The sequence below is a fragment of the Taurulus bubalis genome, assembly GCF_910589615.1.
Source record: "Taurulus bubalis genome assembly, chromosome: 5".
NCBI lineage: Eukaryota > Metazoa > Chordata > Actinopteri > Perciformes > Cottidae > Taurulus > Taurulus bubalis.
The window spans coordinates 9,966,147-9,992,875 of record NC_136593.1 but is presented as its reverse complement, the minus strand read 5'-3'; the positions used below and the strand labels follow the sequence as shown (position 1 = coordinate 9,992,875).

General features: G+C 39.7%; 1 protein-coding gene across 1 annotated transcript in view; it reads right to left on the bottom strand.

Moving 5' to 3' along the window:
- The window catches only part of ppp1r16b (protein phosphatase 1, regulatory subunit 16B), a gene marked incomplete at both ends in the record, with an annotated part of 51,298 nt that extends 25,488 nt beyond the window's left edge, over positions 1 to 25,810 (bottom strand). Inside the window, 2 exons of the mRNA XM_079218547.1 lie at positions 159 to 229; positions 25,546 to 25,810. Coding sequence (XP_079074673.1) covers positions 159 to 229; positions 25,546 to 25,810 — 336 coding nt within the window. The remainder of the gene's footprint in view (positions 1 to 158; positions 230 to 25,545) is intronic.
- Between the last annotated feature and the right edge of the window lie 919 nt (positions 25,811 to 26,729).

The window sequence follows — 26,729 nt, the reverse complement described above, 5'->3', positions numbered from 1 at the left end:
GACATAATCATTTATAGAGAAAGTTGGTCTAATCAGGAGTTCATTGTCTTGCTCAAGGACACATTGGCGCAAGGATAAAAGAAGCTGAGGATCAAACACAATTTCTCATTTTGTTTGAGATGAGATTCCATCAGTGCCAGAGAGTCGGACACTCTTACCTGATGCAGAGCGGTGAGGCCGTCTTCATTGCAGAGGTCCGGACTCACATTGTTCTTCAGCAGGTAGCGTACTGGTGGAAAAGACATGGAGAAACACATAAGTGGATGTGGAAGTATAGAATAACGGGAAAATACTTATATTTCGGATACAGGATTTCCCTCAGTCGGCTTGAATCACTGCAGTTAAACACTATTTTGTAGCTAAGAATTGAAAAACATTCAGTTTGCGAGTTAAAAGACATCTGTGTTGCGTGGTGAGACGACCATTCAGTTAAAATGAATATTTCAGAAAGATTACAATGCAAAGAAAAATTAAACATGAATCTTGATTGTTCAAACAGCCTTTGGGCGCTCCTTTACTTAACCCTAACCCTAACCCAGTGACATCGCCAATCAATCTGCAATCCATTAATCTCACCGCGTGATCGTGATGCATCCCTGCAGGGATTCCAATCTCTCAAATGATCAGCCCTGTCCAGATGTTACTCAACTGACCTTGGAAATATGGATGAATGTTGGGTGACGGCGAGGGGAGGGTGATGATGTAACGCTGCTTGGGATTACACTGTTTGTCTGCCTCACAGTCCTAAAAGATAAACACTCTGCCCAGACCCTAATTCAGAAACAAATCAGCTATCACAGGCTGCACACTGGACAGCTGCCCGACTGCTAAGACCGCTAAACCTGCTGGCCTGAGCAGGAAGTGGCGGTGGCACACACAGGGCTCCTCTCCACGGCAGTATTATCCCTTGTTTTTGGCAGAGCTGCCATCTGCCTTTGTCTTACAGAGACAAAAAAAAGCAAAAAAAACTGAGCGAGTGGATGAATCAGGTTGTGACACTGAAAGAGAGATGAGAGAGATTGGGGATGATAATTATCACATCTGTCCCTCAGACAGTCACATGAACATGAAGTAGATACGCCGCATGTTTGAGTACAAAAACACAAAATCAAATGGGCAAGATAAGATAAGATATAGTACAGGCATTAATGTTTAACATTATTATATGTATTACCATACAAAGGGGTAGGCTGTATGATGCAACTTAAACATTATGAGGTTCGGACATTTGTAAGAAGGACATTTTAGAAACTGGATCTCTTTGAATTTTAATTAAATACCCTTGGATCAGTCTGTAGAAAAATAACTATTTTGATTATCTGCTACACAATTCCAGCTTATCATTTGTAAGGAGTTTCGGCTTTTGTCTGTTTTATTTAATTAAAAGCTAAATATTGTTTTGTTTTGGACTTTTGGCTGAACGAAACAATAATTTAAAGATGTCACTTTGGGTTTGGGTTTTTTGGGCTATTTTCGGACAACATATAAACCAAATGATTAACCGTCCTTGGTTGCCGTCCTGCTGCGTAGGGAAAGCAGAACATTAGCAGAGCAGCAGCTTGAGTCCTGCGTCGGTCTCGACACAGGATGCGTTTGGGGAGCGTATAAACTACAGCATTATCTTATTGAGCGTAGGCCGCCTGCGTTTTGGCAGCACTCAGCCGAACCCACAAATTGGATGTTACAAATAAGAAAAAACTTACTGTGGTTGCGGCCATTAAGCACAAATGAAACAAAAGTTATTACGCAGCCTGCTGAATGGATTCATTAAGTGTTCAGGCGCGGCTGATTATGTCAGATGGACAGTAAGACGACGCCGTGCAGAGACTTTAGTGAGTAAATGCAAGTTAAACTGAGCTCTTGTTTAAAATACAAACTGTGCTGGTCCGTGCACAATTCAAATATAGTATTACACTACACACGGCTAATCCTTACACTGTATTATCCATTGAAATAGCTTTCTGCAGCACACACGCACTAAATAATACACCATTGTCAAAATGCAAACCCCTTCTGTAGTAAATGACACATGAGCAGGTACTTTGGGAGGTACTTTACATTACTTCACATATTTTGAAAGAAATTGTTCTGAAGTTAAGAACAGTTTGAGCTCCGAGAGGAGTGCCCGTAATATGAACAGCATTTGTATTTGACAGCTATAATAAAAACGAGGCCGGGAGGTGATGACAACAAGATGTATATGAATAAAAAATTGACCATTAGTATAGTATTAATATACGCTGGCTGCGTGTTGTGAGAGTTAAATGTTAGTGCTGTTTCTGGATAATGGCAGCTGGTCGTTACGAAAACACATTGTGCGATCCACGGAACATGGCAGAGGGAGTGCTTTTTCAACAGTAAAGTAGATTGATGGAGATGGAGATGCAGCCATCGCTCGTCTAACGCCATTATCCCACTTCCTGAATCCTGTAGCTATTAGACCTCAATTAAGCTTCTGATAAGCATCGCTGTCAATATCTAACTATGATGTTTGTCTTTTCCAGAACAAGCATCTCAAACATCAGCTGCCTTTTAAAACTGAGGACACCGGACTAAAATGTGAAAAATTACAGTGAGTGCTGAGAGAATTAGACCCAAGGTTATAGAGTGCAAACTCTGTCTGACTGCAGCCAATAAATGTTGCACCCCACCTCTGCTCTGCACCGTGTATCTGGAATGCTTAGTACATGAACAATGTGGAGACTTGATTGTAAACACATCTCAGAGGAACTACAGGACCTTGCATTTCCTTATGCCCTGAGGAGGCCAAAGGAAAGTCATTTTGTGACTCTCAATAAGTGCAGTGGCTTATGCATATATTTGTAATATAAGTATATGAAAAGCATGAATCAGCATGCGTAAGTTACTTCACAATGAGGAACTCCAAAATGTGTTTTTCAACCAAAACAAGCGCTGAAAGGTTTTTACCACAATGTTTGCTGCAACATAGGCAGCTTTTTTTTTAATATAAATTGTGTTCATTCAGACCCTTTCACATTATCTTATTTTGAAAAAAACAACCTTAGCTATCATATTGACATCAGTATTCAGACCCTTAACGTAGTACTTAGTTTAAGCTCTTAAGGCAGATATCACAACCTTGAGTCTTCTTCTACTTTCTGAATGCACTGTACATGTCTGACGTATCGTGACAATCACTAAAGAAATCTCTATAGCGAAACATTACACATAAGCAACTAGATAAATAAACTTACTAAACTAAACAGAAATAAGAGTCAAAGAAAAACCACATTATTATCTAAAATAGCCAATGCCAACAACTGATGTCTGTAAAATAATACAACTTGAAATAAAGAGGTTTAGGTGCCAGCTGAGAAGAAAAACCTTTTGAAACAATTTGATAAAACCAAATGTAAATAAGTTGAATTGAATAGATGTAAATTAATTCAGGACCTCATCACTTCCTGACACAAACATTACTTATTTGCACTTTCCTTTCATTTTCTAGATTCTTAATTAACACTAGTAAATGGGGTCATGAAAATATTTTTGTATTGATTTTTTTGGGGGGGAAAACATTCACCTTTTTCTTGCCCACCATACAGAGAGAGATGTCAGAGTTCAGATAGTGGGGATCCAGTGTTTTGTAAAAGGTACTTCCATAAGAGGAGCTTGAACAAATTCATCTGGTTGAACACCTGTTTCTATAGATCAAATATTTTATAACACCTTTTCAGTCTTTAGGTACTGAAGATTTGAAGCAACGTTTTTTTATATTGTTGATCAACTAAAATATGGTGAAAATAAATAAACGTGGCCTGCATGTACAAATGCTAATGACATCCCCATACACAACAAAGACCACATACATGCCAAAGTTTGGGTACATTGCAACCTATGTAGGTAGTTATATTGTTTAAGATGTGTAGAAGGTGGTCAATATCAAAGATTGTACATCAAATACACCAGATATTTATTAAAAACCTGTCTCGATATACCTTTTTAAGTACGGCAGATCTGTCAAGCTTTGGATTTTTTTACATGCTGAAACTGAGTTAATGGAGTTGTAAGTGACTAAAATGAATGAAGGGTTGAAAGATGAAAGAAGAGTTTGGAAGGTGGTGGTTTTTTTGCCTCTATAGATGCAAGAGCAAAAGAGAAAGAACTGAATTAAACAGTGTGTAAACGTCAGATGCAATTGTTCGCATGTCGGATAACTAGCTTTCAAGAGATGGTCTCTGATCATTTCCAAGCGAATCCTAGTGCGGTTCGATTGAAGTGAGAACATCATCTGACCCTTCTGCAGAAGTCTAAATAAAATCCACTACAATAGAGATGTTTATAAAGTAATTTAAGACAAACTGGAGATGGGATTCGTGCACACTGTAGATCAGTGCTGATTACAGTCAAGTGAAAAAATTTGTGATTCTGGCTAGCCAAACCGATTGTCCCTAAAGACAAAGAAAATAAATATTATATATAATAATATAAATATTTCTACAGTGGTTACTTTGAGACTGATGTCTGAAGTGCCAGAAAGGTTGTGAGGATCTGGATGAACTTAAACTTCAAGTCCAAATGATCAGACATCCCGCTTATACAAAAACTACCCTCCAAATGTACAAATAATCAAAAACCTGGAAAACCTTGCACTATAAAAAGCAAAAATAAAATTGTCCAACAGCTCTGATCAGATAACAGAGATCGAATTACTGTTGCGTTCAGCTTGAAGAAAACTCTTTATTTTGGCATGAGTGTAAAAAAATCCAGTTTCAAGATAATCAATACAGTTTTGGGGAAGTAAAAAACATCAGGATGAATGACGCAGCAGCACTAGATAAATGATACCCTGTCTCTGTTCACTTCACCCGCAGGAACACACAGCTATACATCTCCATTAAATACTGACTGGTAGAAACGGTACACAAAGCTCTGCAGAAGTGTGTGTGTGTGTGTGTGTGTGTGTGTGTGTGTGTGTGTGTGTGTGTGTGCGCGTGTGTGTGTGTGTGTGTGTGTGTACACAAGATTTTGACATTGTTTCTCATTCACACACGGGGCCCTTTTGTGACTGTTTGTGTGTTTAGATTCAACACATACAGAGTTGTTTAAATACTTGTTGTAATCGGAAGGTGACGGCTGTGTCTGATGGCATCCGTCGGAGGCAGAAGTCAGATAGCTCTGCTCTTCAGACTGGAAATTATACAATTAAAAACCAGATGAACCTGCATGCAGCACAGACACACCCGCCACCATCACAACAGCTTGACATGTCATTGTTTTTTAGGCAGAGATGCACCAAAATATATGCATTGGTGCTGAATTGCTTTTTCTGTGTGACGGGGTGTTGCACCGATGTATTAGTTGAGATTAAATAGATTTGAGTTGTGATGCATCTGAAGACCAGAGGTGTGAATGAAAGAGAGCCGCAGAGAGCCGCTTAAACAGCTCGAGGAGAAAGGCAGCGACTTGACTCGTTTAACATTCATGAATATTTCTGTTGTTTTATTTGTTTTCTTTAATGCATATTTTATATTGTGTTGTGTGACTTTTTTCATGTCCGTGTGGAATATTTCTTTTTTGTTTTCAATCTTTGGTCTGTTTGAACCCATTTGTGTAAACATTGTTGAATAAAGTGCTTATGAAATTCAAACGGTCTGCCTTTTATGCAATACAAGGCAGCAGCTACATGAAGGTGATGTGTGAACGGGACGATAGGTAGAAGGTGTGTGTGTGTGTGCGTGTGTGTGTGTGTGTGTGATGGCGATGCCCTCCTTTTTGCACACAGCGACGCATACAAATGCATCAATGCTGAGGCAAATTCAGGATCAATTTCTCCTTGCTTTATTATTCTTTATTACTTTCAAATGGAATTTACTAACATTTACAGTTAGACCTGCAAACTCATGAGGGGTGAAAAAGGTGACACCAGCGGGGCAGTGACGGGAGAGTCGAGAAGCTGACAAACTATGATCATTATGGGTTTTAATTCATCTTTTGTCAATACCCAAGTGTACATATATATATATATATATATATATATATATATATATATATATATATATATATATATATATATATATATATATATATATATATATATATATATGTCGGTAGGGAGAACTGCAGCTCCGCTGACTCGCCGCTCTCCTGTCTGACGTCACACGCTGCCACGGACTCTCCGCTGCCAGAAATCTCACTCGCTGTCTCTCCAACAACGTTAGCTAATGTGTTAGCTAGCTGACTAGCTTCTATTATTAAACTGGTGGGAGGGAAATTAAGCTGCTGTAGACATCTGACACGTCAAAGATCTTCTATTGCTAAGATAATCACGACCTCAGTTTTTTTTCCGTGTCCCACTCCAATCTCAGAAACGGCGGACAGTTGACCCCTCTCCCAAAAACAAAAACTCTTCGGATCTACACGATCCACGTAGGTTACCTATTTTGGTTTCAAAACGGCAAATTTCGCTGGAAGGTGAGGGATTTTCATGTCTGATGTCTCTTTTTGTTTGGATTTTATCAATACATTAATGGAGGTGAATATCCTCACTGGAAAAAGCTGTCAGCACATGTCATGGTAGAGCAGTGAAAAAGAGCCTGATTTAAAAATACAGGAAATTACCATGTAAGAAAGAACAGATCCATTGTGAACAGAAACACCTTTTTTTTTAATGTATTTTCTTGTGGTTAATGGTTACCGTGTTAAAGATTTAGGTTTGTTTGTCACTTAAAAGGATGTTCACTAAAACAAGATGTATGCTGGGATTCAATAAATATTTGCTTCTGAACAGAATGTAAAGTGTTTTTAGTGCCATATCAAGTGTTTTAAGCATATTTGGATGATTATTTTGACCAAGATAATCGTGGCATGACATTTTCAGGGGATCACAGAGTCATTAGGATTCATCCTCTGGGACATAAAGCTCCAAGATGTCCAATTAGTAAGATCCACAGCTTTCATCCACTAGTTGTCACAATGACAGACATTGCCATCCCTAGATTTCAAATTTTGGGCATTTTCGGTTTATAAATGGATGAATTTTCAGTGGTGATGTAATTATTTCAAAGTAAAAGTCCTTTTTCATGCATAGATGATGTTATTTTTCCTCCTACATGTCTCATTAGCAGCACAGACTCTGGCTTAATGACCAACGGCACTTGAAAATGAGAGACTTCTTTACTTTTATCTCACCCGTGGTATATGAGTTTTATGATAAAAGGAAAAGGGATCTTAGAGAATACATCATACAAACCCTGACAGGGAAGTGCCAGGGATAAAAAGTTGTTATACATCACACAGGCAGATACACTGGTACAAAGAGAGGCAGAGAACAAGAGGGGAGGAAGTAAAATAGAGTTGGAGCTGGCGACACAACCCATGAATGCGATTCCTATCTGTCTGCAGTACCACCCAACGGGGACGAGCGAGCGAGCACACACACACACACACACACACACACACACACACACACACACACACACACACACACAAATCTTTAAAAAGCAATCCATTACGTCGAAGGGGTCACCATGGTGATTATCTACAGACACGAAAAAGCCAGTAAAACAACGCTGCAGAAATCTCATGCAAGTCTTCCTGGGCAGGTCCCATGAATTCCCATCGAGGGAGGAGATGGATCTGGACGAGATGTTTCCCAAAAGATAAAAGATATATCAACAAACAAAAGCGCATGAGACCCACCCTTCCTTCCTGTTATCTTACTGTGTGTGTGTGTGTGTGTGTGTGTGTGTGTGTGTGTGTGTGTGTGTGTGTGTGTGTGTGTGTGTGTGTGCGTGCGTGAGAGATGGAAACAAATCCCAAGTGAATGAACTTTGACTACACAGGAGTTATTTAGGTCATACGTTTCCTGAACTCTGATTATCGATAAGAAGTTATTCACAAACCGTAATGTGTTCTACTGAAGTGGAGCCAGGTTCATGAATATCATGAATACTAATAGATTGTAGGTTTCTATAGTTTTCTATGTCGGCTCTTATTAAAACTGTAAATCCGCTTTACTGCAGTGTACATCTCAGAGAAGCTAAAGCAGGTATCTTTCAGTTTGGATGCTGATTTCCAGGTGAAACCAGTTTGCCACCAGAAAAGATCTTAAAGGTCACTGGTGGGGTTTTTTTTTTTAAATCACTGTTTCTGGTCATTTCATTTACTTTTTGTTTTCAGCCATGCCAGAAAACTAATCCGGTATGAATAATATTGTCTTGATGTCCTTAACACATATTTACATAATACAGTTTGTATTAGACAAGTCATCTGCACTCAGATTAGGAAAAGATTAAAACAAATATACTGAAACATAGGACTCTCCCGGATAATGTAACAACCCTATAGGCGTATGTTATGGCCACCAATTTGAATCATTTCATATTTCTTCTGATAAATTGTGTTTTTTTTTACTTTCAGTTTGAGACAATTCCATTATATTTCATTTAGCTGACGCTTTTATCCAAAGCAACTTACAATAAGTGCACTCAGCCATGAGAGTACAAACTCAGAACAACAAGAATTAAGGAAGTACAATTTCCTCAAGAAAGCCAAACTACAAAGTGCTATAAGTAAGTGCCATTTAAGTGCCACTAAAGTGCTACATTTTTATTTTATTCAAGGTATAGTTATATACAACACCATGCGCTATGGAGAAGAGACGAGTCCGAGGCTCAAAACAAAGCTGCTGCACACTCAAAACAAAGTGCTTTGTCATTGCAATTGTAAGATGCAAATTGTGTTCTAATTTACCGTAAAATGAATAAATGTTATTTCCCCCCCGCCACCTGCAAGTAACAGAATTTTAGGCTTCTTGATTGGATGTTTCTTAACATAAAACAAACATTAAAATTGGAGTCAACCTCTCACTTTACTAGACACGTATTGAACATTAATTGCAAAAGGGATGTGCTAAAAAAAATGTTTTTAAAGATCTTTCTTCCAATCAATATGCTGATGTTACACAATGATTGCCTTGTGATCAGGGTCCTGCTATCCTAATAGGGCAGAAAGTTTCCATAAAGCTTCTGACAAATAATCCCCACTGCACATAATATGGATCTGATGCATGTACGAAACAATGGTATTTGTTCATTCAATACTTGTTCATCTGCCTGTAATGCTGTATTGATGTTTATTGATAACAATATTATTCAGATTATCTCAACGATCTTTACATTTCCACGGGAAGTCGAGCTTGAACCGTAAAACGAAAGGAATTGAACCCACTGAGATGTTCAGAGATTCACTTCAAAATAATTGTCCTTTCAAAAGCCCGGTTCGTGGTGTCATCCATCACACTGCTTAAAAAAAAAAACAGTTCTCATAAATCATATCAGCTCACAATGTGAAAGCACTTTAACCTTCCGTCTGCAGCTACACAGATGAGGATCTTTCAGAGATTGTAAAGCCCTCCGAGGCAAATTTGTATTTGTGATTTTGGGCTATACAAAATAAACTGAATTGAATTTCAGGATGAATTTTATGAGCCTACTTATTACTGTTCAGGAAATCCCTGACATATAATTGATGTGGGAGCCTCACATTGCTGCATAGTGCAAGCACGCATGTTGAGACATTCATACCAGTACATAACATCTGCATGCATCTTGTCTATGAAAAGAGCCCCTTTTGCCAGATGATGTACAGTACAGTTAATACAGACGCGTGGATGCTCTTATTGACGGGGTTTAGTTCAGGATGCTGACTCATACTGATCCCCCTGGAGGCTCATATCTCACCGCCAGCGATCGCTGATAAGGGGGAATGGCCGGTGAAGTGAGGATCAAGTAAAGATTGTAATATGAGAGGGTGGGATCAGACACAGAAGTGGAGAATTGATGTTATTTCCAGAGAATCTCTCTTTGCTGTAATGAAGAGACAGCAGTTTGTTGCACAGCAGTAAGAGCTGCCACAGAATCCCTTAAATTTCACAGGTTAGCTGATACCAATGAGAGAATGGTTTATGTAATATACCTAAAATGTCACAGTGGTTTTTAATCCCTCTGGAACAGTGATATGCTGGTGAGAGGTCCAATTATAATGCACTGCAGGCCACACAGGTTACTATAAAACAAACAAATATGTCCAAGTAAATACAGAGATACGGGTGGTACACTTCAAGCTGCTCCCAGTGAGGTTGTTAAGAATAAAAGTCAAACAAAAATGGGAATTTGCCTCACTTTAGTGAATATTTTTCCATTTTTCAAAAGAGGATGAAGTTATTTTCAGATTGACGAAACAAAGATCCACTGTTACAAAGAAAAGTACTATCAACAATCGTGGTGAGATACTAACCAGCTTTAAGATTTAAGCAAAACATTTAGACGCATCATGTTGTTAAGTTTGTGTTTCAATTGGAGGCTGAAAGCTATTTAGCCTAGCTTGCTAACATTAGCACTGATTTCATTTAGGCGCTTTCATTACGATGTTTACTAAATAAATGAAAACAAACTTTATTTTTGGTAAGATATCTGTTCATCCAAGGTAATTCTAGTTGGACGTAAAAGGGGCCAAAGGCCTGCACCATAACTATACGCATTATTATCGAAGTAAACCGTAACCTCTATCAACAACACATTGCAACCGTTTTTTGTTATGTTATATATATTTTGCCAGAAAAGAGGCTTTACTGGTGGATCTAAAAAATAGTGGCAATAAATTGTAAGTTGTCTTTAAATTAATACATCTCATGTACATTAAGTTTATGATCTTTGATGATTTACAGCGTTATGTTTGGCTCTTTTTCAGTATTTAAATACATGAACGATCTAAAAGGACACACTGCTATTTGAACATTTCTCACCCAGCTCGCAATTCTCAGGTAATTGATCAAAAAATTGCTAGTATTAATTCTGGTCATCATGCCACGACCCTGTTACATTAGTTGTCCACTAATTGGCTACAAATGTGAAACGGCTGATGGGGCACACATATTCATCAGTGTGCATCATTTCCCACAAATTAGACCCTTTAATCATAGAACAGCCAAATGGCCCAAAACATATCAAACAGTGCAGCAGTTCGCAGAAAAAAATAAAATAAATAACACATAATAATTACATTCAAAACGCTCTTCAGGCAAGGTAGTCTTCCTTGCTTTGCTGTCGGCTGAGCAGAAAGTAGGCCACTTGGCACCGCCATAAGTAGCAGCCAAATGACATTGGTTTTAGTAGGACGTGGGGAGAGGAGATCATTGATATAATTAGCATTCCACTGTGTGTTATAATTATCCTCCACATGACGAGCTATTAAGGGACTTTTATTGTATGTTACACTGTTTTAACAGATGTAGTTAGATGGCACCGCGCGGAAAGCAATTGGAAGACACAACACACTGTATTGGGATGCAGCAGGTTTTCTCTGGGTCACCGTGAGAAAATTAACGCTGAAATAGAATAAACATAACATGCTCCAGTGAACTCAGCGCTCGATTTGGAAAGATGATGGGAACTCGCTCTAAAAGCAAGACGGATGTAAAGCACTCTTAATAATGTAATGAGCAGACAAATCCTTCAGGTGACATTGTGGACTCACTGACAAATCCCGGATGTCGTCTTGTGGTTCGCAAACATCAGCTGCCACTTTGAAGAATATGAAGCAACAAGGCTCCCCTCGTCAGATTAACTCCAGGTTCATAAATCTCATCTGAAGTAATGGAGATTATTATTATTAGTTTATTTTCATATCACACAGCCAGCACTGTCTGGGTTCCTTTTCAGCGTTGAGGCAGAGCTGTTAAACTAATTCAAACTAAAGATCACACTGAAAGCATTCACAAATAGCCTTGTTAATAAACTTTAAAAAAAAGAACGCTCATTCCCCATCTTCTTGATATTAATAAACCATGAAAGCCACCAGTGCTTAAATTAGTGCTTGTTCATGAGAATTGGCGTTTAATCAACGTCCCAATAATACCATATAAGGCTACCCATTGCCAAATTAGTGCTTGTTCATGAGAATTGGCGTTTAATCAACGCCCAATAATACCATATAAGGCTACCCATCCTGCCCCATATGTCTCGAGGTGTTCATTCACCGAACAGTACGAGGAAGATCTTTACACGTTCTGTGACTTTAGTCCTGCTCTCAGAGATCCATAAAGAAAAATCTATACTTTTTAACACCATCAGCAGTGGAATTAATTAAGGGCCCAGTTTAAGCCAAGGATTTGGAGAAAATAACTAGTCCTGTTAACGGCGTGTCACCTGAGGGTCATACTGTCATTGAAATAAAGAAGAAATCTATATGAAAATTGCTTTAAAAAAGCATCCTGCCACAGCAAGGAGACTGATGACTGCAACGGAAAGGGATCAAGAAGAAGAAGTCTCCATCAGATGGTGATAGATGAAAGAAAATGTGCTATAATAGGTGATGTTTTTTTGTTCGTACCCAAGAGAAGATTAAAAATCAAAAATTGCTGAATGCAGCAAGTTCTCCTAAAGCTTTGTTGAGCCTCCACAGATGACGCACACGCTCCAAGCATGCATGTTTGTTTTGTTTGTTGCATTATTCTCCGAAAGGAGGGCGTACAAACAAAATGTACTGTGAAGAATCAAAATGACAATGACTGTATCGAGCCATAAACGCCATAAACCAACCTCCACAATGCAGAAGACGTATTCTAATTATATGTAAACTCATAATGCATTTTCATGGATTATTTTGATGGCTTTGTACAAGCCCTGTAAATAAATCAGTTTTGTATTAAAAGCATTATAAAGAAACAAAGGTTAATTATCAGGAAAACTATTTTGTTTGGGTGGAGAATATGTACTCAAATCAGAGTGTACACATTATCAGTGAACTATTTGTGTCAGTCACATGAACAAGTTACAAAAATTCACAGGGCCTCCCTTTCCGCATGACTGCAAAGCCATGATTATGTCTTTTTCTGGCGAACGCGCAGGCCACTTCAAAACGACTCTGTTCGTAGGAGTGTTTCTTGCATGAGACACAATGTGATTGCTTGTATGTACAAAAGAATATAAGTCTACAGCTACATGAGGTTGAACTTTGGTACAGCTATAAGCTAAATGTTAACGTCCAACATTGGTCCAACATTGGTCCAACATTGCCATCCTTAAAAATGTGCCTCTGTGACTAGAAACTTAAACTTTATTTGTCATATTACATACTTATTACATACATACATTTCTTCTGCATTCAACCCATCCTTAGCAGGAGCAGCGGGCTGCTGAAAGGACAGTGTCTTGCTCAAGGACACTTTGACATGCAAACTATGGGGAAACTAGGGATCACACCGTGTACCTTGTGGTTTCAGGACCACTGTTGACCAATGAGTTACAGCCGCCCCAGAAATGTACGTAAAAATATTTACAGGGCATTTATTGTAGCATCCCTCATATGAGGCGCTGAGATTAGGAACCAATCCAGGCGTCATAATGTGTCATATCAGTGCAGAGTCACATCAGGTAGAGAAACAGATGGAGAGAGGCAAAACACATTTAAAAAAAAAACATTTTACCAAACATTTAAATTAATACGCTTCTCATCTGTTGCAATCTTCCAAACCTGAAGACAAGCTCCCCTGAAATACCACACAATAAAAAGTAAGCAGCCGGCCGGGGAGTAACTGAGACAAAGGGAGGTTGATTTTAATGACGAATAAAACAGAGCTCAAACCCAACGTGAAGACCTGAGTCACGCGTGGTTCTGGTCCTGCAGAGTGATGCTGTGAAATATGCATGAAAAGAAGTAAAAAAATATTAGAGTAAGTATAGAGGGAGTCATGCGAAATCTGATTAAATGACTCATGTCACTTGAGGCAGCGTCTCTTGAGGCTGAAGATGACAAGTTGGAAAATGAAATAAAAAACTTTGTGTGGAGATAAAACAGACCTCTGTAGCCCGCTCCTCATCTCTGCTTGAGGTTTGCTCATTGAGGCTACATTAGCTGCTGCTAGCACAACACACCCAAATCTCCACCTGAACAGTCTGCAGTTAAATTGCGTTGTGGGTATTGGCTAACGGTTTTGACGAGAAGAATGGTAGAATAAAACACTTAAAAAAGGTAACTGCTGGTTCTACTGCATCAATTCTGATCTTGTATTGTGACTGTCATTGTGAGTCTTACCATGTTATTAAAGTACAATGCTACATAAATACTCTTTTAAAGCCATCGCCAGATGCAGTTCCTTTAATGACCACTAAATGCTGGTTACTAAACGCTCTGACAGTAGTGAAGGAAATTCAGAAACCTTTCTCTTAACAAAAACACAATCAATCAATTCGCAAGAGTTAATTGTACTTCTTCTAAATGTGTCTTGGTGGCAATTTAGAAAAGTGTTCCACTGAGGGTATCTGAGGCTTATAAAAAGGTAGAGTTGTATATTTTCAGCCTTGACTGACAACCCCTCAGGCAGCTGCAGCAGTTGCCATTTGTTCATCCCAGCTCAGCTGCGCTCCACTGCTCCCATTTGGATTGTATAGCTCCAGTATTATCTGACAAAGATGGCAGACAGTTGGGTCGAGGTTATTATTGGTATTTTATCAAAGTCTCACATTTAATCTGCTTGCTGACCCTGCGTTTAATTCCTTTATCAAATCTATATATGTCTAGTTTTCAAAATGTATAAGTAACAAAAGAAATACATGTTTTCACTTCCTCAAATGTCTCAATCAAAACATGTACTTGTTCATTTAATACCATATTGGTCAAATCCCATTAGCTCCAGGGCAGTTTTCTTTATTCAGGTTAGTCAAAACATTTTAAAATGAACTCTCACTCTTCATTAAATTCATGCTCTCAGTCTACAGGTGTTTCTGGAGTTTCATCACATACAATTAAAAAGGTCACTCACTGCGGCTCTCAGGTTTAACGTGATCAATCTTACTGCTGTTAATGAAACACGCTGCCCTGGTTTGGTGAGGTCTAATCCTCGTTGGATAATCCATAATCCTACTGTGGGATTTAGTCTATGGTAGGGGGCTTTTTATTCACTGTGAGTCGGGGGAGGTAGGTGGGCAGGTGGAGAGGCACTGGAAGATGCAAGGTGGTTTAGAACGAGTGGGGGAGCAGCGCGGTGCTGAACAGGCAACCAGGGGATTGGAGCAGTGGATAAAGTCCGACTGGCATTTGAACAACATCGGTAGGCCAAAGTACCAGCGGGCGGGGCTTCAAAAACATAAACGGTTTCCCTGTCTGCATTACTAAGTGAGCCAATTCATGCTTATAACAATGTTAGTTACATTCAATATATTGTAACTGACAAAAAAAAAAAGTTCCTGCAGTCCTGTTGATGGAGGTATCTGCTGCTCGGGTCCATTGTTGCCATGTTATGTCTCATATCATGTATATAATGTCATTTGCATTGCATAACAGCAACAAGTCTTCCCAAAATAAGTGACATCAATATTACATTCACAAGCATTTTATGATCTGACAACCTCATTAACATGATGACATAATTTGTCTGTGCCTCCCAAAACGAAAAAAGTAATCTGTTTCAGTTAAGGTTTGGTTTAGGCACAAACATGGTTATGTTCAGGGAAACATTGTAGTTTTGGTTAAAATGATGACATCGTCATGGTTACATGCAGTGATTCGTTGCTTGCTGCTGTTGATCTTGAGGAGCGTCTCTATAACTCCTTTTTATTACTATGTAAGTGCTAACAGCATTAATAATTCAATTAATAGGTACCTTAGAGACTACTATTTGTTTTAGCACTATTTCCCAAAAGGTAGTAGTCTCAAAACGTTATTGACAAAAGATTATTCACACTCTATCCAACACATCTGACATAATGTTAATTAATTTGGCTGAAATAAAGAAACCTCTACATCCGTTAATTTTGTCAATCATTATCTGAAATCATAACATTAAGCTCTTTCTTTCCCCTTTTTCTCTTAAACACTTGACCACACACAACTTTCCTAATATCCGTTGACTTTGATTTGGGTCACACTATTCATTTCCACCCGTGACCGATTTACTCTAGGGCGAGTTAGGCCAGCAGCCGCATCCACTATCTCCCACATACTATCCCGTGCAGCAGCGGCAGCAATGATGATGCGCAATTTATGTCTTTGCAGCTGAGTAGCTCTGGGCCATGGCTGCCTGGACCTCTCTCCGTCAGCCTCAGTTACCATGGAAATAGGAGTTAACGTGAGAGTCGGGGCTCTCCTAGGATATTTAACTGATGTGGAGAAGGGGAGGAGGTCTCAGAAAGCTGGTTGGCAGACTACCGCTTTAAGTGCAGAACTTTTCACTAAGGACCACAGTGAATAATAACAAGAACAATCTAGCTTTAAGTGAGCAATTTAAAAAAGAAAAGCAAAAAGTCTAATGCACCAAAAAGACACGGCAATGAAGAGAAGAAAATGAGGGCTGTACTGAAACTAGAGAACACAATGAAGCAGGGATAGTCAGTGAAGTGCTGACATTCAATAAATGACCCTTTGTCATTGTGTGACAGTTACACGGCCAAGAAACATGTTCAATTAGGAAGCAAAATGAGCCAACATCCTGATAACTTTACGGTTCAATGCATTCTGCTCCGTCCACTGACGACAGCAACCCCAAACACAATATCACAAACATTCATACTCCACACAATGTTCATACTTAGTTCAACCAAATTACACTGCTTCCACTTTTGTATTTTTACTTTTCTAATTCCAAATGATGTTACATGACCAGGATGAGTCAGTGCCGTCTGCCCGGGCTCGGGCACGTGAACCTGCATGGCAGTGGGGAGGAGACAGCAGTGCCAGTGTGTGCCAGGCAGGGCAGCAACACCCACAGGCCGAGAGCAGAGAAAAGGAGTGTTGTTGAACTGAAGGGTGCCTGAAAACTGCCATAATCACAAAGACAGGAAAGAAAAGATACAAAAATATCAATACTAACAGCAGCAATGGCGAGGACGACAGTCTGCTTGAAAAAAAACACAGTTTCTACCATCCATGGATGTCAGGAGAGTAAGACTAGTCCTCCTAATCACAGAAGCATTCAATACACAATGCCCACACAAGGACACATTTTATCTGGAGCTCTAAACCCCGTCATTGTCGCGGTCCCGCTCGGAGCATGAAGTGCCAAATCCCACTTAAGTAATTAACTGCTTGGAAATGTCAAATCAATGGTGATCGCACAAGAGGAACAAGCAAAGATGTGAAGAGGCGGTGGCGAAGGAACCTTGATTTAGCCATAAGTGAGGCAGCTTCATTTTGGCACCAGGAAAGACTCAGAAGTTGTAAAAAGAAAAAAAATGGTTGCACTTATATTCAGTCTTATGACTGAATGAATAAAACATCCAGAAAGAGCCATGTGGCGTTATACAAGGTCTGCAGATTAAACGCAGTAAATGCAGAATATTTGCTTGATAAATCAAATTGAGATTTGAGTCTCAGATCTCAGTGCCCATCTGAGCTCAAAGCACAGCAAACTGTTTGAAAGCCACAGCGTTATAATATCAAACGTTACTGAAGTAACTAAATATTATTTTCATTATGGATTCATCTGCATTGTATATTTGCAAGTAAATCAAGTAGTTATTCAGTTGATAAAAAAAAATAAAAAAAAAAAAAAAAAAAATCAGAAAACAGTAAGCCAAATACTACAGTAGCTTTATTCAACTAACAGTCTAAATAAAGCACAAAGATGCAGTTTATTATTTAATAAAAATTTTAAAAAAGTAAATCATAAGACATTCATTCAGGAAGCTGGAGTCAATAACTCTCTGGCATTTTTGCTCAAGAAATTACTTAGATGATGAATCAATTATCCAAATTGTTGTTAATAACTCCATCGACTAACTGAATAATCAACTAATTGTTTCAGCCCCAGTTAAATCGTACATGCCCAAAATGACAGAAAGACAAAAAGTGCATTGTAAAAAAAAGGGACGATAGACTACGGTGGGCCTGAAAGCTCAACTGCGACTTATGAAAACATCTAAAAAGATTTTTTTTTAAAAAGGAAATCAAATTTATCTTGTACATCCTAAAATCACAACTCACAAATTTGCCTCAGAGGGCTTTTCAGTCTGTACACATACGACATCCTCTGTCCCGGGACCTCACATCGGAATGGTCTTGTTTTGCAACTCATTTCCGTTCGACCTGCAGTGTGTCTGTGCTTGGTTGTGCTGTCTGTGCATTTCTGTGTTTGTTTTCTCATCTTGCAGCATTGTTTTCTAAATGCTGCGCATGTGTCGTCTCAAGCTGCAGTGCATTTGGCTCCCAGAGTCACTTTAATTAACAGACACTTCATTTTTAGAGCTTTATGCGCACACCCTCTGAGTCCCAAATCACTGCTCAGCCTTGTTGCGATTTGAGTTACGACCCATGACGCAAGAGAGAGACAGGACAGCTTACACTACAGTTGTCAAAGGTCAGAGGTTACATCAGCTTAGATGAGCATGTGAGTAAACAACCTCCTGCTACAGATCGCTAGTTATTGCTGAGCAAAAACATCTTAAAATCCTTTATAAAATCAGTGGCTTTTGAAAGACCTGGGGCATAACAGAGTGTGATCACATCTCGGAGTCAAGATAGTTTAAAAAAAGGTCAAGGCTCGGTCACAAAAACATATCAAACAACTCTCAAAAGATATTTAAAAGGTATCATTATCAATAATCACTACATAGAAAAGAAGAAAGAAGAAGAAGACATGGAGACATAGTTCCAATTAGGTTCTGCATGCGATGAGCCCCTAAATTACTTTACTTTATATCAGATCAAATGTTTTACAGTATTTGAAGGCATTTGGAAGAAGCTTCAGGTGGCTTTTATAGGCTTCTAAATCTGGTGGAAAAGTTTACCAATTCTCCTTGGTGTTGCTCCGACATTATCGTTGCAAACTAACACAGAGAGCAATAACACTGATATTGATGCAGAGCAACTTACATTATTGATGAACTGCACTGTTTGATTTTAACATTGTGACCTTTGCTCAGCCCATCTCTCTCGTTAATGGCAGCAAACGGTTGTTTGTTTAAGGTGCTGATCTGTGACTGGAGTATTATCCTGTTACATTATATTACATTCCTTTGTTCCTTCACTCCTTTTTCTCCAAAGGGACTTTTATTGAGTGCTTTCAACCAAAAGTTGTAAATGCATGCCTCCCAATCAAACAAGAGAATCTCTTTGTAAATAAATGAGACATTATGGGGTGTCTAGATGTGTCGTGGAGCCAGAACAGACAAGAGCACATGCATTTAATTGACTACAATATATATTTCTTTGTCTTAAATGTTACAGCCAGGCCGTTTGTAACATTATTCAACAAGACTACGAGTCTACAGCCTGACTGCTGCTTGTGAGGCTGTACAGTGTTTCTTTGAGCTAAATGCTAACATAAGCATGCTAACATTCTCACAATAGCAACGCCAACACATACTCACACAACTTTAGGGGCAATGTTTGCCACGTTCAACCTCTTAGTTTGGCGTGTTTGCCTGTTTCAATTTGAAAACAATGAACACGTTACTGCAACAATAATTATAATCCAATAATGAAATATACATTATCCTGAAACGACCCATCCTGGATGATGAGTACTTGGTACTTTAAGTATATTGATGCGAATACTTTTGTATTTTTAATATATGAATGCATGAGTTGCACTCTAGTTCTACTCTGTGGTTTTGCTACTTTTACTTACTTTAAGTACTTCTATTCTAAACTGTATAATCATTGAGAAAAGAGGTCAGAGGTCACTGGCACAATGGTCCTAATGACTGTGTGCTTTTCAATCTCATCATTTCTTATGAAACACCATGAGAAGAGCTGGTTAAATCTGCCTTGTAGCATTTGAAATCAGAAGCAAAGGTTGACCAACAAACAGTATGGTAATGTGTTTCCTCCAATAGATAATAAGCTGGGGTCACAATTGACTGAGTAATGTGAATGAGAGAGAGAGAAAGAGAGAGAGAAAGAAAGAGAAAAAGAAAGAGGAAGAGAGAGCAGACAGCTTTCCAAAGGTCAGTGTTATTTTGACAACCAGTTGCATCCGATGTGATGTATTTCTGTTGCACTTATTGTCTTTTCACTCTGCTCGTGTGTCTTTTTAATGCCACTGTTGCTTCCATATGCCTGGGAGCAGTTAAGCCTATCTCTGTAAGGCCTCTAAGGAGAAGGCCTTACCACTCTAATAAGACTGCCGAAGAAGACAAAAGCTCCTCCGAGACCTAATTTGCACACAAATAACTAGAAAGAGAGGGGGGGAAAAGAAGATAAAACAATTTGCAAGTTCTCTTTCCAAAAGGCAATACTCGCTGCTGGAGATATTTTTCTATTCTAAAATCTAGAGTTATTCCTCCTCTGCATTTATATGGTGATGACATGGAAGGAAAAAAAGGTGGTGAACCAACAGTAAGCCACAAGGCTAAAAATGGAAAAGTGTGGCTTCTCAAACATCAAGTTCCCAGTCATGATTTAAAGTGCGGAATAACTGGTAATTAGCGAGCTGGGTGCTGCCATGCGAGTTGGTGAAAAAAGAGTCCAGAGGTGGAAAACACACAGTACTTTAAAATACGAGCGAGTTCAGGGAGGGCTCAAACACATTATCACATGGTCACATCAGACTTCTAGTAAAAACGATCTCAACCATAAAGGAGCTTAGTGAAGAGTACAGTCACAGTCCACCTGTTTCAGGTGACTTGAAGTTCAACAAACCGATTTTAGTTTTTTTGCACAGATGCCATTTTATTTTACACTTTTGACAATACATTTGTAATCATTTAGGTTGAACTGACAATAGAAACAAATAGTATGCTTATAAGAAATGTCAGCTAAAAAAAAATGTTAAATTGAGTAAAGTAAAACAAGATCCCTTCGCAGGTATCTGCTTATTATCTTCTTTCTGTGGATATGTGATGTGCTTCATCTCTTGGATTGGTTTTTCATCATTTATGTATATTATAAGATGTTCCTGCTGTAACTTGTTAGATGAAATGCCTGATGAAGGACGTTGCACCAAAACATTGAATACCAAATTGAAGTTGACAGTGTGCTGCAGTTTTGATTTTACACAAAATTACAAGAAATACAAGTATGAATACTATAAAATTAAGATAGAAAATGTTTTATATTTTATAACTAGGGAAACTCAACATGAAAAGAGAAGCACACAAATAGGTCACAAATAAGTAGAAGCTGTTGAGGCGCCAGTAAACTCAATCAGAACTGCTTCTCAGGTGATCAATCCGGAGCAGCTGAGGGTTCGGTGTCTTACTAAAGGACACTTTAAAAAGCAGGTAGGATTTCTGAAGCAGCTTTTCATCCATGTTACTTTCACCCACTTTCAGTCAGATTAAGTTCACCGAATGTTTACATCAACTTCACCTAATGCATTGCCTTAAACATTACTACTGAGCAGCTTTGCAAGTCAATCTGGACATAAATGAATGCTTATCAATTAATGCCAACTGCCATAAATGTGAATTTAACTGTTCATAAACTAAATGGTTATTTCATGTGACGTGCATGTACATTTGTCAAGTTTAAGTTCCAACTTCATTGGATAGCACAGCAGTGTTAAAAAGGAATGTCAGGTGTGCGTGTGCGTGTGCGTGTGTGTGTAATGACTGTCCTTTCTGACCCTCATTGCTGCTTCTCAGCAGGATAGCTACTCTCTAGAGAGAAGAAAATCTATCAGTCTCAATAGTCAGAAAGCCGCACAGAGAGACACGGAGGTGCTCCACAATAATTCACAGCCATCAACCCTCATCACAGTGATGGGGCAGAGGGTTCAGGACGGTGGCAGCCAGGGGGCAGAGAAATGGACACAGAGTCAGGATGCATCTCTTTCCATCCAATCCTCTCCTACCTACTGTTTCCCTCCTTTGTATTTTTCCTCGGATCGAAGCCTCTTCAGTGCGTCTCCAGCTAGCAGCACACATACAGAAACATTTCTCTATGAAAAACACATGCACTGAAAAGTTCATCGAATATTCACATATTCTCCCTCTCCCTCTCACAACACATCTTCAGCCCGAGTACACACATTGTGTCCTCTGCTCCTTTAATATCTGCATCTCCTCACGGCCCGCTGAGTCTGCTGCCACAGCCTCCAGTGAAGTTGTAACGACAGAGATGTTGTAGCTCAACACACATTCGAAAATATGCACAGAAACGAATACACACACTTAAAACCCTAGCATTTAAACAAACACATTCACAAATCCTAGTTTTAGTAACACCATTGGCTGTTCAGGAGACAGTAGAGCATACAAAATACAACAAAATGCTTCATCTACAAAACATGCATACCGATGAACACGCACACATTTCTCAGCGTGTGCTCGCACACAAGCCCTCCGGTCAACACAGTGATGCTCTGACTGCAACCACGCAGAAGAGAGAGCAGTGAAAGAATCACAAGAAACACCTCACTCGATCCAACCAATCTGGGATTAAGCAGGAGTCAGTCCAGCCAATCCAACCTCTCATTGTGTTAAGTCTGAGGCAGCCTCAGGTCAAAGTCAATCTCAGTCTCTCTGTGTTGTGGATTTGACTTCTCCCTATCTTCCTTTCACTTTCAAGAAAAAGAGGTGATAGTTGGCTCCTTTTATTCCTTTTATAAACACATCTGTAACCTTCCACTGCTCATGTTGGCCTAGCTAGTCGCTGTTCTTGAAAATTAGGGCTCTAAATAACATGTCTAATTTATGAAAATCAATCTTAATGCGAATGGCGATGCCGACGTCCTGTATTTCTAACTCATTTCCATCATGATACACATTCAATTTCCGTGTCTGCTTTTACATAACCCTCTTTAAAAATGACTGCACAAGAGAACAAATGGCACTGTCACATAATATTTTTGCAGAGGGAGCCCAGAGCCTGTGAGCAGTGTGCATTGAGCAGCATGCAGTCACGATGCTTGATGGAGCATTCGGGGACCAGGGGGAATGAGAGCGGAGATTATCAGGCTCCTGAGCTAGCCAGCTGCCACTGGAGCTGTGTGGGCAACACTACAACCTGTCCCTTGCTTTTTTATCTCTGCCTCTTTCATGGTCACCCTCATTAAGCAGCACTGTCGGCAAACATTTCTTTGCCAAGGCACTGTCAGCAGTACAGAGACCTGACGAGGCTTCTGCAAGCCAGTTATCAGCGATGCTCAAACTAAAGCAAAGAAAGCAGCTCGCAGTGTGTCCGATGCTGCACACAGACTGGTACGTTTACTCAGATGTGCGAACATCACATCAAATGTGAACACAGTCGTGCTGAAAACTAACAACTTATTTATTTACGTCGCTGGGCTTCACAGAAATGGGGCCGATAACTGACGTTGATCTTTAACGTTGTGCGAGTGATAACGGCAGGGCTCTCAAGTGTCACGCAGTTCGGTCTTAAGTCCCGCCCTCCCGCCACACATCGTATTTCTCACGCTGGGGGGGTGGATATGTCACTCTTACCTGTCTTAAAAACTTGAGAGCCCTGTAACGGACTGAAATTATGTTGCGGACATATGGAAATGTAATGTATGACGTCATATAAAATACAGCTACTAAAAAGTAGACCAAGTCTAAAGTCATGTTAATGTTAATGCTAACATGTAGCAGGTATAACGTTGAGCATTTTAACCATCTTAGTTGAGCATGTTTGTATGCTAAGATTCTGTGTGTAGCACGAAACATCGTGAGTTTGAGGTAAACCACTCAAAGTTCTGGACAAATTAAAATGATGGTGCAAGAGGAAAACTCAGGATCAACCAAGTTATTACAATTTGTTTTGAAGGGGAAAGAAATGTCAAAGTTTAGGACAATTCATCCAATAGTTATTGCAGTCAAAAAAACAGCCTCATGGTGGTGCTCGATGAAAAGACAGAGGCTCACCAAAGTCATTAGGATTCATCCTCTGGGGAACATGAATGTCTCTACAAAATGTCATGGAAGTGCATGTTGAGATATACGAGTCTTGACAAAATCCCTAGAAGCTTTCCGCTCGCATGGCTGAAAAAAAACACAGTATACTACTGTCACTACAAAGCAAGTTTACTGCACAATGTTTGATTAATGCACATCCACAGCAACTGTCTAGTATTATATACATCTATTCATTATTCATTCAGCCTACTGTTTCAGTATGAGAAACCCTGCCCTCACATTACAATGTAATCTCTAATATCGTTTGGCCGGACAAACACCAGTCGAGGTACTCACTTAAATCATGATAATTATTTTCATCTTAGAAGTCGGCAAATATGGACACTCAAGAGCAGAATGGCCTACAAAATGTGTAAAAATAAAGCTCTAATAGGGGCAGCCTATTGCTTCCTGTGTTTTGACTGTCTGCCCTCTCATAACTGGAAAAGCGGCACACAAAAGCTTTAATTTGCACAATTCCCTAATGACTTAATGCTTTGACCACATATAATTCCGACCTTGAATACATAGAATATATTTCTGATCATTCTTGTAAGTATTGTTATACATATTTCCTTAAAACTGACAGTAAAAAAACACCTTGTGGAATCACATGAACACCAACACCCACACATCCTGGTTTAAAGTCTAATTGTCTCAGCAGACTTCCTGGGAACGAAACTCTGCACAGCAGCGTACGACAAAAATCCCTTTTAATGCTATTCAAATCGTTTCCAAAATCTCTCACACAACACCGCCTGTCTCTGTGTCTAATGAGACAGCAGCAGCAGCAGAATTAGCAACAACAGCAACATAGAAAGAGCTTCTTCTTTTTTTTTACCCAAAAGGTGATATCCTTTTATCGCCTGCTGGTTTTATCAGATCTTTATTTAGGTTACACATGATAAAACTCCAGCCGAAGCCTCTACGTGTTCACAGTCCACGTGCATATGTGTGCAAGTATACAGTATGTGTATACGCAGTGCAGGGCTGCGTCTGCTCTGTGAGAATTATTGTACATCAGCCTCGGCTTTTCCCCATATCTGTAATGACAGCTTGCACAAGCAAATAATGTACAGTAGTACAGCCATGGGCTGTATTGGTTAGGAGAGCTCAATCTAATTTAAAGTTAAAGGGAAGTTAAATTAGATATCGTATCAGAATGATAAGGAGTCTGTTATCATTCCTGCATCACTGGCTCACTGTTAGCACTGCCACAGTATCGTTTGAACTGGAGAAAAACAATTAATATCTCCAAATGGGGGGGGGGGGGCACCATGCGTATACATTTTAATTAAAAAGACTGGCAGAGTTTCATCTCAGTGTGACAACTACATTATTTCACAATGAGAAAACAGTCTCCCAGCAGAACAAATTCAGCTCCAACGGAGTGACTTCCACCGGCAGTTTAAGTGTGCAGGCCCATCTAATTGTTTTCCTGACCTTGGCATTCTGATATCTAGCTGAAGTAGTGAGGTGAGGCTGAAATTAGAGTAATTATTCAAATGTGGCATCACTGAGCTTTGTGCTGGGTTTGACTTCGAGCATATAAACGAAACCCCGGCACATATTTTCAGTGTGTTGCCTCGTTACCATGAGGATAAATCTACAGTAGATAAAATGTGGTGTGTCCATCGATGACATGTTAAGAGCATCTGTGTAATTTATCATTTTCACTACATCGAGTACATGAATCTACACTCCTATTTTCTAATTTGTACACATCATAAATCGTCTTCGCTGTCCCTACCTTCATCTGGATCATTCCTGGCCGACGCCTCCAGAAGAGCCACGCTGGCGGCAAACGACACGTGCCTCTTGGACTCTTGCTGGAGGTTGCTGGCATTGCGTCCCTTCTTGTCAGCCTTTCGCTTCTTGTTGTGCATCTCCTTCTCGTAAAGGGCCCATCTCTTCAGCTGCTGGGTGCGCCGCTTCTGGGCCGCCCGCAGCCTCTCCAGACTGGGCACTTTGTCCAGCTGCTGCAGCTCCTGGATCAGCTCCAGATGGTTGGCCATGGCGCCGGGCGGAGGGACGGCAGTAGAGGATGTTATGGTGGAGGGGTGAAGTTGGGGGAGAAAGTATGATTCTAGCTAGGGCTGCACCTTGGGCCGTGGCCTCCTCCCATCATCATCATCGTTATCATCATCATCCTTCAGCAGCAGTAAACGTCCTGAGTGAGGAGACAGAGAGAGAGTGAGACACACTGTTCGTAAAGATATCGGCCACAAACTTTAACTACGTGGTAGTGTAATAAATACATAAGCAAATAAAATGTGGAAATAGTTTGATGCAGCGTTACACTTCCAGTAAATCCTTTGATAGATTCGCCGACATTCAAAAGTGAGTATTGGTCTGATTCGCCAGCGCAAAGTGCACGGAGATGCCTTTTGGTGTCCTAGTTAAAGAGACGCAAGTATCAAGCAACCAAGCGCTGAAATACTTTGTACTTGTCACATGTTTCCATTCTGTGTCAAGTGTAAATAAAATCCGATGCATGTTCTACAGAACACTCTGTGGTTCACATCAAGGTGAAACAAAAATGAAAGCAATGTCATTCTAATATGCTCAATTTTCTTCCATTCATGACACACACTCCATCCAGATGATGCCTTTAAGGGCTCAGGAAAGGGGACAAATGTACCTCTATGAGAAAAGAGGCCAATTTCTCTATTGGTATCTAAATGACTGATATGAAATATGGCTGAAATGATGAGCAAGGGTTGCAGTCTAAATTTTCCATTAGCTTTGTGAGCCGTTGTAAACATCGCTACCATCCTCCATCAAGGTTAACCGCTTCCTGAAAGCTACAAGTAGACGCCAGTATGATGAGAAACTGATAACAAAATAAGAAAGAAAAGAAGAACTACGAGGGCGGTGAGCTGAAGTGGGGATTCACTCTGATGTGGCCTTGCTGCCTGTTAACATTAACACAGT